This window comes from Monopterus albus, unplaced genomic scaffold, assembly GCF_001952655.1.
Source record: "Monopterus albus unplaced genomic scaffold, M_albus_1.0 scaffold2972.1, whole genome shotgun sequence".
Taxonomy (NCBI): Eukaryota; Metazoa; Chordata; class Actinopteri; order Synbranchiformes; family Synbranchidae; genus Monopterus; species Monopterus albus.
The window spans coordinates 1-1333 of NW_018130843.1; the positions used below are offsets into that span (position 1 = coordinate 1).

The 1333-nt window shown below is 42.1% G+C and overlaps 1 protein-coding gene across 1 annotated transcript; it reads left to right on the forward strand.

The window, feature by feature from the left end:
• Nucleotides 1-42: 42 nt before the first annotated feature.
• LOC109954073 (trafficking protein particle complex subunit 9-like) lies at nt 43-489 on the forward strand (the record flags this gene model as incomplete). Its single annotated transcript, XM_020589492.1, has 2 exons — nt 43-169; nt 357-489. Coding segments are annotated over 2 exons (260 nt in total), but the record flags the coding sequence as incomplete, so codon positions are not given.
• Nucleotides 490-1333: the final 844 nt, after the last annotated feature.

The window sequence follows — 1333 nt, forward strand, 5'->3', positions numbered from 1 at the left end:
CTGAGGAATGTCATTCCCTGTCATATTTGATGTTGTATTCAGGGTTTGCTGACGTCTGGAGTGGAGTTTGAGTCCCTGCCTGTTGCGCTGTCCCTGCCTGCCGAGTCTGGCCTGTACCCCGTCACTCTGGTTGGTGTCCCACGGACGGCTGGCAACATCACTGTCAACGGTAAAGCCAGCTGGAAACCTGTTCCTCCACTCAGATGTTGCACATAATAACAAACTGGTCAAATTAGCTGTGATTTCTATTGCGTCCTCTGTTGAAACAGAAACTGTTTTTGGCCTGGATTACTTCATCACACCATTCATTCCATTCACTGGGCTAAACTGTTCCTCTGTTCTGCGTTTGAACCCAGGTTACCACACGTCAGTGTTTGGTGTGACCAGTGACTGCCTGCTCGAGGGCCTGCCTGGTGTTAAGACTAGTGGCTGTTTGGTGGAGGTCATTCCTGCCCTTCCTCGCCTCCAGTTCAGCACATCGCTGCCACGGTCAGAAACTGTTTGTCACACGTCACATCTGTTTTTTACACCAAAAGCTGTCCTGTTATTATTCACTAAAGGTATGGGTGTGGGAGAGAACAAATCACCAACCCATTACCTGCTAGGCACTAGGCTGGACTGGGCTGCAGATGTTGTGTTATGCAACATTTGCGATGTATTAAACAACAAATGTAATAACACATTAAGATAAACCTAAGTAAAGTTGTCGCATCTAATATTAGGTAACAAATCTTTCTTAAGATTATATTAAACAAGTCAGTACAGCATATGTAACTCAAACACTTCCCAGGGTTGTGCACAATGAAACTGTTAAAATACACACCAAATCAAAAAAACACAGTAAAACCACAGACTTAGCTTTGCAACTTAGAACAAAACCAATAATATTTCTGGAGAATTTTTCCTTTGTCAGAAATAGCTGCAGCTTAAACATCTGAGTAGCAGGTGAATTTGTTTCCTCTTACATCCTGGAAGGTTAAATGAATTTTTCAATGCAGTAGAAGTAGAAAACATGAGAACAAATCATGGGCTAAATTACTACAAGAAAGTAACAGGTAAAGCACCCTGCAGTAGTGTTGTAAATCATTTTGACAGTGGAGCTCCTGCAAAATCTACTATTTAGGTCATGCCTGTAAGTATAGAAGTTCAGCAGCTCTTGATGTAGAAATCATTTTATTCTCTAGTCCTGCAAGAGTACTGTAGCAGAGGCATGAAGCAAATACAGTTGAATTGAAATGTAATGCATGGCTCTTTGCAGGGTCCACAGGTGGACCTTCAGTCTAACTTCATTGACTGCATATATTATATATCTTCTTGCCTCTAGCACAAAACT